Source organism: Gavialis gangeticus, unplaced genomic scaffold (genome assembly GCF_001723915.1).
Source record: "Gavialis gangeticus isolate Ggan-Ray unplaced genomic scaffold, GavGan_comp1, whole genome shotgun sequence".
In the NCBI taxonomy this organism is placed as follows: Eukaryota; Metazoa; Chordata; order Crocodylia; family Gavialidae; genus Gavialis; species Gavialis gangeticus.
The window spans coordinates 93159941-93162126 of NW_017729024.1; the positions used below are offsets into that span (position 1 = coordinate 93159941).

General features: G+C 48.9%; 1 protein-coding gene across 1 annotated transcript in view; it reads left to right on the forward strand.

Annotated features, from left to right (window-relative positions):
* RASEF (RAS and EF-hand domain containing) overlaps positions 1-2186 on the forward strand; it is a 75989-nt gene that overhangs the window by 33151 nt on the left and 40652 nt on the right. Inside the window, exon 7 of the mRNA XM_019517410.1 lies at positions 158-226. Within this exon, the coding sequence (XP_019372955.1) occupies positions 158-226 (69 nt within the window). The remainder of the gene's footprint in view (positions 1-157; positions 227-2186) is intronic.

The window sequence follows — 2186 nt, forward strand, 5'->3', positions numbered from 1 at the left end:
CCCCCCCCCCCCCCCATGCTTTAAAAACTTAAAAAAGAATTTTCCAATTTGACTTTGATTCAGAATCGTAGTTACAGTTAAACTTTACTTTCTGTAAGGGGTAAAAGCTGTAAAAATGACTCACTGTGAGTAAACAACAATATGTTATATTTTGCAGAGATTTGGAAATTATCCAAGAATACACTGAAGATAGAGAGAACCTGGAAAGACAAATTGAAATACTTCAGTAAGTTGCTAATAACTCACATGTCCTTACACTACAACACCTTTTGTCTAATAAACACATTTTGTCTAGTTGCATGGAAATCTGTGATAGGAATGAAAAAACAAAATATTACCAAGGTCAGTGTTCAGTGCCATCCAGACTAGTCCAGTAGACCTCACTCCACTGGCTATACCATGTTAAATTAGGCTTGGGTTTCCAGAATATTGCCTATGACACTAGTGCAGATGACCTCATACCAATTGTTCTTGCTATGCCATTTGAATTTTGTAGGGCTCCATAAGTTCCCTGTTTTTTTCTTTTCCTTTCATAAAGGGCAAATATATGGCCCATCTCAGCTCATTACTTCACAAATTTAAATTCTGGAGGCCCAAATGTATTTGACTTGACACTGCTTGTTTGATTCTATTTTTTAACCACAACATAATTGTACATAGGCTTAGTTTTACACAGAATGGTATCCGACAGATGATCTACAATATTTTTGTTGAGGCATCCTACAGTTCCATCTGTGATTTTTACTGCTCTTGAGCAGAAGCATACTGGGTCACATTGTCATTGATTTTTTTTTTTTAAACACAATTCTTCTTTACTTAAATGGCCTAAAGATATATTAAACATTTATCTACCAAAACAGCCAGCTTCTTTAGTTCAGCATGCGAGTCAGTGTATGTCTTGCACATCTCATGTTTTGTGGGGTTTTGTTCCTAGCTTCATTGACTCATTCCTTTATGACAAGGAATAAGATCCTGTACCCATGTTATTCTAAATGTCATCACTTGGCTCATTGGCTTAACAAGCAGGAGGGCAGGTTGCACTGTGGTGGTTCCAAAGGTGGGGGAGTTGGCAAGCCAGTGCATGCAACCACAACCTGGCGTGCCCCATGCCTGCTTTAGACTCGCACACCCAGGCTCAGCAGTGGCAGCAGCAGTGGCAGCTGAGCAGAAACTGTTGCTCAGCATGGGGGGAAAAGTGGCTTCTCCCCCTCACCACTGCTGGGCCCTTTCTGCTGCAGTTGTCTGGAGCCTGCCCTGTGCCAGGCTGCCCCATATCTCTGCTGCCATTACTGCCATATCTGGGCTGTTCAGCGGGGCAGCGGTGGCAATGCAGAGCAGCCACAGGGCAGCCTGGGTGATGGTAATGGTGGTGGGGACACAGGGCAGCTTGGTGCAGCACAGGCTCTGGGTAGATGCAGCAGAAAGGGCCTGGCAGTGATGAGTGGGAGAGGCTGCTTTTCCCCCACATTGAGCAACAGTTTCTGATCAGCAGCTGCCGCCGCTGCTGCTGCTCAGCCTGAACAGGTGAGTCTGGAGCAGGCATGGGGCACACCAGGTTGGGCCTGTGCATGCGGGTCCCCACCAGTACTGTGGAGCTAGGGTCAGCAGCAGTAGCAGCCACAAGGAGCTTTCTAGAAAGGCAGTCCAGCTGCAGAGCCACCCCAGCCCTGCTACATGGCCAGGGGGTGGCAGGATGTGCCACAGGTGTGTGGTGCAGAGCGGGTACAGGGTGGGCTGTGGTTGGAGCTATGCACATGGGTTCTGGCTGATCTGCTCCCATGGGGGTGAGTATGGAGCAGGCATGGGACAGGGCTGGGGCTGCATGCTGTTGCCGGTGGTGGGGAGCCACAGCAGGATACGTGAGTTCCAGGTTGTTGTGTGGCAGAGGCGGGTGCTGACCGGCTTATGTGGGGCATGCATGGGAAGCTCCCATGCATACCCCACCATACCCACAAACCCTCCCCTGCAAACCCCACAACTACACCCACCCCCACACAATTGCACACCCCACAAACACTGCACCTACCCACACCTTCTCCCACACCGTCCCCCACACACACCCATGTGCCTCTGGGGGGTACCCCACTCACTGCTATGTTACATAACTCACCACACACACCCCACAAATCACACATCCCCACAAACCCCCCCATACTCACCCACCCACATCCACAAATACCCCCACA